The sequence below is a fragment of the Myxocyprinus asiaticus genome, chromosome 13 (genome assembly GCF_019703515.2).
Source record: "Myxocyprinus asiaticus isolate MX2 ecotype Aquarium Trade chromosome 13, UBuf_Myxa_2, whole genome shotgun sequence".
NCBI lineage: Eukaryota > Metazoa > Chordata > Actinopteri > Cypriniformes > Catostomidae > Myxocyprinus > Myxocyprinus asiaticus.
The window spans coordinates 24,064,398-24,077,669 of record NC_059356.1 but is presented as its reverse complement, the minus strand read 5'-3'; the positions used below and the strand labels follow the sequence as shown (position 1 = coordinate 24,077,669).

The 13,272-nt window shown below is 37.9% G+C and overlaps 1 protein-coding gene across 2 annotated transcripts in view; it reads right to left on the bottom strand.

Moving 5' to 3' along the window:
- Positions 1-13,272, bottom strand: part of LOC127450151 (SRC kinase signaling inhibitor 1-like) — a 117,071-nt gene that overhangs the window by 68,007 nt on the left and 35,792 nt on the right. For both annotated transcript variants that reach the window (XM_051713987.1, XM_051713986.1), the window contains exons 3-4: positions 11,571-11,887; positions 955-981 (exon numbers count right to left, since the gene is read on the bottom strand). In XM_051713987.1, coding sequence (XP_051569947.1) covers positions 955-981; positions 11,571-11,887 — 344 coding nt within the window. The remainder of the gene's footprint in view (positions 1-954; positions 982-11,570; positions 11,888-13,272) is intronic.

Sequence of the window (13,272 nt, the reverse complement as noted above, 5' to 3'; positions counted from 1 at the left end):
CTAGGATAATATATTTTTCTACATACTACAGGTTGACCAAGTGAATTTAGTTAATTTAGTTAAGTATACACATCAGCATTGCCACTAATTGAGTATGTTTACGATCTTTTATTCTCACTCAACAACCACAGAAATGATAAATAAATGCACACTCTTTAAGTTTATTGTAATTTTATCATAACTATGTTATAAGCTCTCTGTAGAGACTTTATAACTAACTGGCCAATGTCATGAAAGCATCGGAGCTATAAAGCATCTTGAGAGGCTTGAGAGTTTTATGAGTGGATATATAAGAGAATGGACGCAAGTGAATCAAAGAGAGATAAAGAGATAAAGAATGGGGTCATGAGATTTAGAAGGTAAAAGTCAGTGATGCAGATCATAGTACATCACTCATCAGCCTCATGCCCCCATGATCCATACATCAGTGACCTTAACACTCTCCTCAGGACTGGGAAACTCTTCACACACGGCTAAATAAGGACATAAACTTCTATTATTTATATATAAAGCTAATTATAACTTTATTACTACAGACTAACCTCAAACCAAATTTGAATCCTACTCTAACCTTTTTGAATTTTTAGAATAATAATAAAACAAAAACATTTACTCATGATTCATATAATTTATGAACAATTTTTATTTGTGAAGACATCCCAAATGTCTCCAAAAGAGGAGTTTTGTCAGTTATGAACATCAGAAGACATTTAATACAGAACATCTAATATAAAACCCCTCATACAGACCATTTACAGTGCATACAACATAAGAACCTTTAAAACACAGTAAAATTAAAAAAAACATTTCTTTAATTAAATTAAATTAAATTCATCTTTATTGTCCACTCACATGGAAATTTGTCTTTGGCCCCCCACATGGTAGTAAAAAAACATGAAGAGAGCACATGTACTTAGACACACACATACAGAACATAGTAATCAAAGCACTGACCTTAAAGCTCCAGTAGTTTGGCTGTTGCTATGGAGAGAGAAAAGAAAAGAAAAGAGTAAGTGTTACTTTGACAGTTATCTCTGTGTGTGAACACACCTTATGCACAGCCACCTTCTCCAACCAATTGACATCTTTTGTGATAAAAAAAAAAGAATGTGAAGAGAGAGAGAGCGACAGAGAGCGACAGAGAGAGAGAGAGAGAGAGAGAGAGAGACTACAGCACAAATAGGCAGAATCAGTGAGATCTCAGTATATCTGTGACAATTTTCACAGAATTTACACAGGACATACACAGACTAATTGCAACTCACTCAATTATAAGTAATACTGCATAACTTAAAACACAAGGTGACACAGAGGCAAATAATTCCATCAGTCTGAGTCCCTTTTCTGTATTGGCTGGCCATCTAAATGAGGTATTTAGAGGATTTACCCTAATTCATCTTGCAGCCGTCCATCAGCTGCCCTGACAGACTGACTGGACTGCAGCAAACAAGAAAAAATGTATTAAAAATATCCCCTCTGTCTCATTCCTTGGCCTCCTGCCCAGACATATCAATCATACCAAAATTGGTAAGCTGTCTGCAGCGCTCTCACCTACGTACCTTTCCATTTAATCTGTGAATTTCACTTTTACACAAAGTCAGAGATGTTATTAGCAACATCAGGATTCTAATTGTATAGACTTTCTCTCTGTCCCATTTTCCTGTCGCTTTTCCTCTAACTGTCTCTCTCTCTCTTATTGTCTGTCTCACTTCCTCTAAAAATGTAGAATTTAATAGAATATGACTGGTCTTGTGTGTGCGCTGTTGAGTGTTTTGTCGAGACCTGGAGGGTCAGAGAAGATCTTGTCTTCACAGGGAAAACAGATATAGTAAAGCCCATGACTTCAGGTTGGCTACCTACATGGGGACACAACATAGAATTATATTGTTTTTGTAGAAAGCTAATGATAGTCACTATAGACTTACCCTAACCCACACCCTAACCCAAAGAAAACTTAAAGTGTCCACAGAAGAAAGGAGGTTTTGTCAGATTTAGCTCACTTTTGTGGGCAATTTTGTCGGCAAACTATACTGTAGATAAGTACACACACAGACACACACAAACTAAAATGACAAAGTGTTAAACCATGCAAACACTCACAGACAAACATGTATTCCTAGAATAAAACACACTGACACTTATTTTAAAGGAATAGTTCAACCAAAAATGAAAATTCTCTCATCATTTACTCCCCCTCATACCATCCTATATGTGTATGACTTTCTTTCTTCTGCAAAACACAAAATGAAGATATTTAAAAGAATGTCTCAGCTCTGTAGGTCCATACAATGCAAGCAAATGGGTACCGAATTTTGAAACCCCAAAAGCACATAAAGGCAGTATAAAAGTAATCCAGTTGACATCAGTGGTTAAATCTACTGTATATCTTTAGAAGCGATATGATTGGTATGGGTGAGTAACAGATCAATATTAAAGTTGTTTTCTTCCTATAAATCTCCACTTTCACTTCCACATTCTTCTTTTGTTTTTGGCAATTTGCATTGTGTATATTGCCACCTATTGGGCAAGGAGGACAATTTATAGTAAAAAAGGAATATTGATCTGTTTCTCATCCACACTTATCATATCGCTTTTGATGACATGGATTAAAACGCTGGAGTCTTATGGATTACTTTTATGTTGGCTTAATGTGATTTTTGGAGCTTAAAAATTTTGCTACCCATTCACTTGCATTGTGAGGACCAACAGAGCTGAAATATTCTTCTAAAAATCTTCGCTTGTGTTCAGCAGAAGAAAGAAAGTCAAACACATCTGAGATGGCATGAGGATGAGAGAATTTTCATTTTTGGGTGAACTATCCCTTTAAGAACTCTACTCTGATCAATACCTTTAATATTTCTTTTGCAAGTCTAGACTACATAGTGAACTGACTAAAAGAGTGTGCATGTGTGTATCTGTTTGTGCACATATACAGTACATATGGAGAGGAAGACGTATACAATAATTGAAAAGCTCTTGACATTTTCAAATTTAAGATCACACTCAGCTCTACACTGAAGGAAAACAATGATAAAACTTGCAAAAAACTGATGTAACCATGCCCATCTCTTCTTGGAGATGATCAAAGCCAAGTTTCAGAGTGTTTTACTACATTAAACACCTCATTAGAAGACGTCCAGCCAGAGGAATGCCTTGAACACATTATTGATTGTCTTATTAGTTCAAAGAGAGTTAAAAATGAAACATAAGCAAAATATATTTCTAAACAAGGTCAAAATGCTCTGTAACCCACTTACAAGAATGTAAGCATACAGTTTAAAGGTGAATAGTTTAGAACTCAGAACTCATATTGCAGTTGTTCAGCCTTACACTCCTAGTCAAATATATTCAGTGTACAAATATATTCAGTGTATTCACCTGCTTTCCCCTGTGTGCAATTCATGCACTGAAAATTGCCCAACAGATCCCCACTGATAGAAAAATAAATGCAGCCCTATGCAGCACTACTACAAACCTGTCCTTCCTAGTTGTTTGCAAACACACACTACTAACACACATACACACACACCAAACACAAAACACATTGCAAAAGCTAAGACACCATCATATACACACATTGCACCAGGGTCAACCTTCTCCTCTCCAAAAAAGGAAATATCTTACAGTAGTGGGTGTGCTACTGCCCTGCTGAAAATACAACTTAAACCAGCCTAAGGTGTGTTGCTGTTTTAGCTGGTCTCCTAGCCTGGATAACAGTGTTAAGGTGGTCTAGTTGGTCTCCCAGTCTGACCAGCTGACAAGTGCCCAAACCTCCTCTCAACAGACCAGCCTGACCAGCTTGGCTTGTCTGGGAGACCAGCTAACCACCTCAGGATAATTTTTGGGAAACTGATCTGCCCTTCTCAGATGACCCAGTCTTTATTCTGTTATAAAGCAGGCTAAACAGTTTTTTGTGCCCTGGCTCTTGTAATGGTTGATTTTCTGTGCTCCTGCAGATAAAAGTGGGTCAGATAGAAGGACAGGGTTTTATTCTAGGTTACCTGATGTCAGGTACTACTGAGCGGCAGATGGATCCATTGCATTGCTGCCAGGAGGTGTTCTGGAACTGAGCTTCAGCCTGGACCAAGCCAAGCCTTTTGTACAGTTTTCAAAAATGGCCAATCCAGGGGGAAAGAGTGCATCTTGGGAACAGCTTGGGATTTAAGTGTCGCTCAAGGACGTAATATTAATGTCCCCCTAGCAGGATTTTCAAACCAAAGCAAGCTCAAAATCTTAATATGTGGGACTTGGATGAAATGCACAGAAGTGTAGCCAGTCTGTACACTCCTTCATTACAAACATATTTTTAACAGCTATCCAAATTAAAGGTGCACTAAGTATTTTTTGTGAATAAAACACTAAATAATACACTAAATATATATATATATATATATATATATATATATATATATATATATATATATATATATATATATATATATATATTTTTTTTTTTTTTTTTTTTTGGTGTAAAAACTTTATCTGTAAAAACTTTTAAACTAAAAATAATTGCTATAGATCAACCTTAACCCCAATCCTATCCCCCAAAAGAGTATTTTTTCAGATTTAAATAATTTCTGTGGACATTCTTCAGCAATTTCTCCCAAAAAAACCCACATATTTACTTTATTTAAATAGGGCCATTTAAACAAAAGAAAATAACTGCAGACCAAACCTAACCTCAAGCCTAACCTCAACCCTAACCCTAAAAGAATACTTCTTGCATTTTATTAATTTTAGGAAATTTTAGAAACATTATTTACCAGTATGTCCCCAAAAGGAGAATTTGTTAGATCTAGTTAACTCCTGGGAACATTTGTCTAAAAAAGTATGGCTAGGTTACACACACACACACACACACACACACAGACACACACAGACACACAAACACACAGAAACACACACACAGACACACACAGACACACACACACACACACACACACACACACACACACACACACAAACACACAGAAACACACACACAGACACACACACACACACACACACACACACACACACAGACACACAAACACACAGAAACACACATACAGACACACACACACACACACACACACACACACACAGACACACAAAGACACACACACACACATAAACACACCTGCAGACACACACACACACACACACACACACACACACAGACACACACACATGTTGGTGCAGCTATCATTATGAGGACTCTCCATAGACATAATGATTTTTATACTGTACAAACTATAGATTCTATCCCCTAACCCTAACCCTACCCCTAAACCTAACCATCACAAAAAACTTTCTGCATTTTTACATCTTCAAAAAAACATAGTTTAGTATGTTTTTTAAGCGATTTGAATTATGGGGACACTAGAAATTTCCTCATAAACCACATTTATAGCATAATACCCTTGTAATTACCAGTTTGTAACCTAAAAAAAAGTCCTCGTAAACCACTTAAACCTGCCCACACGCACACACACACACAGACACACGCACACACAGACACACGCACACACAGACACACGCACACACGCACAGACACACAGACAGACACGCGCACAGACACACAGACACACAGACACACACACACACACACACACACCTTCACACCTTCACACCTTCATGGTCATTTAATTTGTGCTGTACTCTCTTGCCAAACCACAGAGAAAGTGTATCCTTCACAGCTATGTAAAGTAAGCTGATTGCCTCTAAATCGTTTTGATGTGACAGCCATGATCCAGCTCTAAATTTCTCACTCTGATATTGCTTTTGATAAATAACTTAAATAACACAACTACTGACACCATCATATTAGATAATAATTGAAGGGCGGCTTAGGCGTCTAATAGATTTATGCACAGCAAGGGCAGTGAATTGTGGTTTGGTGATGTAATAACAAGCAGAAGTCCATGTAGCGGAGTGAGGCCAGCGTCCTCAGTTGCTAAGAAACAATCCTAAATGGAGCATAATTGGCTGTCTAAGCTGTGGCTGCCTTTGCCAGCCGAAAATCAACAGCATGATTAAGGGTTAATAAATGTTACAGGTTTGGCTTAAAGTAAAATTTATAAGGAGTATATCATGAAAAAATTATTTTCTTACTCTTTTGAGATACTTCAATGTTCCAACCCAGACTGTTTTTTGTTTTTTTTTAACTAAGCTGCACAAATTGGTCAGTAACACTTAACAATGAGTTTGTATTTGTTTACATTAGTACATACTGTACATTAGGTATCATGAACTAAAACAAAAGCTATTTTTATAACAGCATTTATAAATCTTAATTAATGTTAATTTATTAAAAAAAATACAATTGTTGATTGTAAATACAAGTTAGTTCATAATGCATCAAATAATGTTAACATTTACAATTTTCTATTATAAAAATGTATTAGGTCTAGTATAAAAATTGAAAAGATTATTAGTGGAAACGAACATTAACCAAAATTAATACTTGCTATAAAAGTATTGTTCACTGTTCATGTTAACTAATGTAGACTAATGTTAACAAATTCAACCTTATTGTAAAGCGCTTCCAATGGGCCATTCAGAAACCATAAGCGCATTAAAGATGCACTCAGTATGTTTTTTTAAATTTGTTTATTACTATTAAAGTGGTCATAACATGAGGAATGTTTTGGTTATCAATGCCATTGTAGAAATCCCCCATTTGCAAGCATATTTGTGGGTGTATGATTAATTTATTCCTTAATTAAAAGTTGCATTGTCATGTTATCTCATTTAAGTGTTTAAAAATGTATATGAAAACAAAATGTTAGCCCATCACAACAGATAATTTACATAAAGAAGTTGTAAAGGTATAAACAGGCTGGTTAAATCTAAGCGTCAGCGAGAGGCTAGAAAACGTTCACATAATTCTAAATTACAACTATCGGTGCGAGAAACCTTGACTAGAATTAAAAGTGCTCTTTAGCGTGAAAAAGTAAAATTCTTGTAAAGTGTACAATACGGCCCCTTTGAATTTTATTTAATCTGACAACATCTACCTGAACAATTAGGCTTCACCAATAAAATATTTTGTTATGTGTTAGATCAAGTAGGAATAGATCTTTTAGGTAGATTACCAACTTTACAGTGTAGCTCAAATGCCATCATACAGTACATCATCATAACAACACACTAACTAAACCCTAATGTGCACTACACACAACACTCAGGCCTAAATACCAGTTGCATCTGGTCCTGTAACCAGCATTAGTCTCCACCTGAGAAACATGTGTCTGCCCAGCAAGACTACATCCAGTGTTCACTGGAGCTGCAGGTTAACTGACAGAAAGGACAGAAGCCTAGTGAAGCTATACGCCACCTGATCCGCATGCAAAACAGCCCTCTCTTTCTCTCTCACTCACACATGCATGCTTGCATACAAATACATCCATTCATACATACATACATACATACTCTCTCCCTTACTTCTCTCACTAACACACATTTCACACACATATACACAGATACATTGTTTACCGGCAGTGTAACACACAGATCCAAGCACACACACATAAACTCCTACAACCTACAGCCAAACACACCTGCAACACCAACACAGGTACTTTCCATCTGCATGTAGTCACCATGCTCACAATAGCCAAACAAATAAAGCCATCAGTGTAAATATCACCTGCACCTGCGTGCGTGAGTGTGTGTGCGTGCGTCCTCCCTGCACACACACATGCACACTAGCGAGATGCCTTCAGTTAGTCAGTGTTGCCAGCTGGCTGTCAGGTGTACAGAATACTCATTCTCTCAGTCCTGTTCTCTCTCCCTCTCTCTCTCTGTCTCTCCAGCACATGCAACTGCAGGTTTCTTTATTTAATTCATTACAGCATCGGCTGGCTACTGGCTGCCTGCTTTAACTCTTCAGTGCTGGAGTCTCAGGAAAAACTGGCAGAGGGTAATTAACTCTCTTGCCGCTGTTTGTGCACCATTGCACTCATCTTTTCCCTCTCTTCTCGTCCACTTCCCCTCCCCCTTTCCATTTTCCCCCTGTGCCGAAGGCAAAGGCTGCATATAGGTACAAAAATGAGGAATTCCAGTGATGCGTCACGCTTCAGAGGTGAGGATATTCCGAAACCCTTTCCGTTCTCTCTGATATCTCTTTGCATTTAGGTTTTCACCCTCTCCGTCTCTCTCTCTCTATTTCTTCCTTGTTCTCTCTCTCTTTCTCTCTCCAGTCTGACCTTTGCAATATGATATCACCAGTTTCCATATAAGGGCGGTGTTGCCTTAGCAACCATGGACTCCACCTGTCTCTCACCCAACCTCCCCGTCACTCTCTCTCTCATTTGATCATATCCTCTCTCTTTCTCGCACATTCACTGATCATTTATGTCAAGCACAGGTATATACTGTGATCAGAATCATAGATATAAGGATGAAAGACCTGTATAATAGGTGACGAACATACCAAAAGACAGAGTGTTGAAACAGAGAGGAAACAAAAGCAGAATTGTTTGAACATACCATGAACAGATCTTTAAAGGAATCGTTCACCAGAAAATGACAATTCTCCAAACCTGTGTGACTTTCTTTTTTTCAGTGGAACACAAAAGGAGATGTTAGGCAGAAATTTACCCTCAGTCACCATTCATTTTTATTGTACGGAAAAAAGATGCAGTGAAAGTAAATAGTGACAGAGGCTAACATTCCGCCAAACATCTCCTTTTGTGTTCCAAAGAAGAGAGAAAGTGATACGGGTCTGGATTAACTTGAAGATGTGTAAATGAGGACAGAACTGTCCTTTTTGGATAAACTATCCTTTTGATAGCACTTCAGGGTGTGATGTTATATCCAAACTGTCATGTGTACATGTGACTACATGACTGTCCTCTTTATATGTCATTGTGTTATGCATTTATGACAACAAAATGCAACTTGGCTGATAAAAGTGGTGATGCAACAAGAACCCCGGGAATATCTGTCAACATCTTCTTTTGTAATGGACAGATGTGTACACTGAAAAGAAAATGTTAACCTAAGGATGTGCTTCATGTAGTAGCATCTACATTAATTGGTTTAATTCCAAAATATTATTTAACATGACTGAATCAACCAAGATTTATAAGGTTACACCAACAAAACATATTTTAAGGGTTTGATCAGACAGACATAGCTCCTTAAGGTAACAATTGCAGGTTACCACTTTTTACAGTATAAAAGTATATTTTTGAGAGAGAGAAAAAAAAGATAGGGAATGACTGTTTGTTTTGAAGTGTTTTGAAGCAAAAATAAGCATTAAGACAATATTAAGAATGAATAACTCAGTTTCATGCTTCAGAGGGCTAAATACAGTAATTTCCAGAGGGGATATATAAATGTAGAGATAAAGGGATGATCGGTATAATTAGAGGACTGAAGTAATAAAGTTTTCTCTAAAAAACATCAGTACAGCAGCATTTGATTGACTTTAGTGCATGTTACCTGTGTCTCTCTCCCTTTCTCATGAACACAGCTGATTGGATGATATTGGCTTGATGCAGTGACATCATCCATATTTGGAATCAACATTACGTCACCCTCTTCCATAAGAACCAGTTGTTCCATTCACAGTGTGACTGTGCTTTCTCTATCCTCCTGCATGCGACTGGGTTTTTTGCATAGCGGTACAAAATGTTTGTGTGTGTCTGTTTCAACATCATTTTGACAGCTTCTCTTGAGCTGTGTGTAAGTCTATACCACCAGTCACTGAGGCTCTATGTATCTCTTTGCCAATGGCCCTCTCCTAAAGAACACTAAGATGGGTATAATTTCAAAGCTACATGTTGGTATCTTTGTTTGTGTAAGAGTGTGTCCATGCATGCTTAATGTAATTTACACAAGACTTTACTGGTTCAACATCTTTTGTTGTTCCTGGAATAACAATCTTATCAGGCAATCAGGATAGGCAGCCCTAACCCCTACACCATGTCCTAACTAGGCGCGATGCTAAGCAATTTGTCAGTCCACAATGAATGCGAAACTGCTGCAACACTATGCAATCACTGCCAAACTTAAGATTTAAGATGTTTATTGTACAGGTATAAGTGTGAGGACCTTGGACCAATGAGATATCACAGATGTTGGGGCAACCCAATGCAACACCATGAGAAATAGTCATATGTATCCACATATACATGTATTTATAATAAATAATATGTTTAATATATGTATCCGTTTAAATAATATTTATAAATGATATTATATATATCACTCATCGCTTGTCACAGTTGCTGTTGGTTGGGACAAATAAGGCCACATCCACACTAATACATTTTTGTTTGAAAACACATAATTTCTCTAAGTTTTGGCCTTCTGTCCACACTGAGACTGCCTTTTTGTCTGTGAAAACCAAACATTTTGAAAACGCCATCTTCATGTTATAGTGTGGACTGGGAAAATGGAGATATCTGATGACTTATTTGTTGTCATGTGACACAGTCATTTTATCCATTGAACCAAAACAATCAAGATGGCGGTCCGTGTGATAGCGGCGCTGTTGTGCCTGATATTCACTTTGATAGCATTGTTAAATATAAATGTTACTTTGTACAACATTCACATTGCATTCCTTCAAAGGCGACGGGAAGTTTACTCGGAATTGGTGTCCGGTGACGGAACAAAAGGACAATTGCTTTTCGGACCATACATGTAACATCGATTTTTCGCATGCGCAGTAAGGGGATTTAAGTGTTTTCATATGTTTCAGTGTGGACGAACATTTTTTGGAAAATGCTTGAAATCAGCAGTGTGGACAGAGTGCATTTCAAAAATGAAATGTTGTTTTTAAGTGTATCTGTATAAATGTAGACATAGCCTAAATCTGATTCACATGGAAGAGATTTAATTGCTTGTTGCTTTATTGCACCTGGTTAGGACACAGTGTACCCTTAAATCAGAGGGCAAAGAGCAACCAATCATAGCCCTTGCCATAACCCTAACCTTAAAGTCAGATTGCAGTCATTGGTTAATAAAAATGTTGTTCTAACTTCATCCAGCAAAATGCCCTTATTGTGACAAGTAGGACGTGTTCTTGGATTAACATCTTTTGTTGGTCCTGAAACAAAATCACTTTCCAACCAAAAATAGTCCTATCCATGTCTGTGATCAAAACACTTACAAAACCCTTCTGAAAGACCTGCATATGTTGTGTTTTGGATGCTGGTTCCCATAATGAGATGCTGGTGTCCCCCATCTGGCTTCTTAACTAGCTAAACCAGAAATATTTCTTTATACATTACGCCTCAAGAGAAAGACAAAGCTGGACATTCAGCTTCATCAGCTAAGATTTGCTGGTGAGCAGCATGGCAATGCTGGTATACTGTACAATATAGATCAGCACCGAACCAGCACTAACCAGCATAAACCAACATAGGCCAACATGGAAATTCTTGCTGGTCTTAGCTGTTTTTTTCAGAATTAACTACCCCTAAAATTAGAAGGATGACAGGTTAATGAGAATGTCGTTCAAGCTCCAACCGCAGCTACCCCTTATATTAACTCTAAAATATAAACTGATTGATGGATTGTTTTCTAGACAACAGACATGTTGATCCAGGAACACATCTACTTGGCGAATCACATACCTGTTCTCGAGCACTCCTCTCGGAGGTGCCCCTCATGCTGCTGTGTGAGGGTGATGGAGAGGGTGGCAAGGAGTGCTGGGGTGGGTACTTGTTCTTCAGATGGTCCATGAAGACATCCCGCTTGCGTTCCATGTCAGCCTTGTGCAGGTTGCTGAGGGCCTCCAGGCTCTGGGCAGCAATAACCGTGTGCCGGTGCTCGGAGGTGTGGACCAGCCCCACATTAGAAAAGCGGCGTGTGCTGTTCCCCAGCGTCCGATATTCGCGGGGGTACTCCAAATCATCGGTGGAGATCATGTGACCTCCGCCACGCTCTGGGTCTGCTTTGGGAGAGGGGGGGTGAAAGGGTGCGAGGAGGAGTTGAGGAACGTGAGGGGTGTGGCATCAACACACACACATTCATTCAATCATGCACAACCACACACACATACATACAACAATGCAAACGCATTCAGGCAAACAGTGGAGGAGAGAGTGGGGTAGAGGGGAGAAAGAGAGAGAGAGAGATGGGATGAGATGTTAGACTTATTACAACAGAAAGAAGCACAAGAGCAAGTGGCTGCTTCCTGCAGAGCTATTGATCTCAGGTTTAGAGGAAAAGAGGGAACTAAGAAAAAGTAAAAGCACTGAGCTATATATGCTTTCCGAGGACACATGCTGGATCACATCCCACAAGCACACATACCTCTGCATGCACAATCGCTTCTGCACACATTTTTATACAAGCTAGGAGAAAAAAGCACTGAAAATAAATAACTACAGAGGAGCACAAATATGCGTAAACATCTCTCGTTCTCTCACTCTCTCACACTCATGAAGCAAGGCTGGTATATCACACCGGTAAAAGCTGTGAGACATGGTGCACAGACCAGAGTCAGAAGTGAACCAGGGTTGAGGCAAAAATGCCAATGAATGTGACAAAAACGGCACAGATATTTAAAAAGTAGGGACAAACATAGTGAATTATTCTGATGTTTTATTTTATCCAACGTTTTATATGCTTCATAGTATTCTATTAGGCCTATAGTTGTGGGTTTAGTGCCTCTGCAGACACTGTAATGTCCTGAAGCTGGTCTCATAGGCAAGTGTTGTTGAATGTGTTGCTGATATGAAGTGGTTTTTCATGAAAAATAAAATAAAATAACAAAAGCTCTGAAAACACAGCGTAAAGAAAATGCTGTCAAATACTGCAAATGCATTCTTGCATTACTGTGGCAGTAACAATCCTCAGAAATCAATGGGGCGATATAGTCACCTTAGAGTTAAAGATAGAGTCTGTCCTATTAAACTGGATTTTCTATTATTCAGACATGTTGTTATAAATACTGTATATTGACTATACCTTACTTGCTCAGCAACACACTTTTCAAGTTGTTGATCTGCCATGACAATGCATAAAGTCAAGCTTGCATTGCTATGAGTGTCTGTGTTCACATACTTACGGCCATTTATTTGATAGAAAACCATAATAAGAAGATTGAGATTTTTTTTATTATTATTATTTGAAATTCAATTACAGTATTTCACATAAATCAACGAATTGTTTAAAACTGATTAAAAATATGCAATCAATTCCAGGGGGCAGTTACTCCATAAACACTTTAAGTGAAATTGCTCCAATTAAATATATACAGTATATATTTTCAGTATATATATATATATATATATATATATATATATATATATATATATATATATATATATA